A 240-nucleotide genomic window follows, 5' to 3' on the forward strand; every position below is an offset into this window, starting at 1 on the left:
AGGACCAAGCCTCTGCGAGGAGCTGAGGGCAAGAGGGAGCCCGGCCCTTTGAAGAGGCGTGTATGCGCGGAAGGAGCCCGAGGCCAGGTCACCGCTACGGTATTGCAACACCGCAGGCAGGGTGCTGACACCCCCCACGAGAGGAGCCCTCAGCTGCTCTCCCCTCCCGTGCAAGGCTGGGCTCTGAAGGCGTTGTCTGCCTGGAAAGGGGAGGCCAGAGTTGTGGAGGCTCCCCATGTA

The 240-nt window shown here is 65.0% G+C and overlaps 1 protein-coding gene across 1 annotated transcript in view; it reads right to left on the reverse strand.

Moving 5' to 3' along the window:
• Positions 1-149: 149 nt before the first annotated feature.
• The window catches only part of LOC104833280, a 4,556-nt gene continuing 4,465 nt past the window's right edge, over positions 150-240 (reverse strand). Inside the window, exon 4 of the mRNA XM_010569865.1 lies at positions 150-196. Coding sequence (XP_010568167.1) covers positions 150-196 — 47 coding nt within the window. The remainder of the gene's footprint in view (positions 197-240) is intronic.

The sequence above is a fragment of the Haliaeetus leucocephalus genome, unplaced genomic scaffold (genome assembly GCF_000737465.1).
Source record: "Haliaeetus leucocephalus isolate CR32 unplaced genomic scaffold, Haliaeetus_leucocephalus-4.0 Scaffold278, whole genome shotgun sequence".
NCBI classification, from domain to species: domain Eukaryota; kingdom Metazoa; phylum Chordata; class Aves; order Accipitriformes; family Accipitridae; genus Haliaeetus; species Haliaeetus leucocephalus.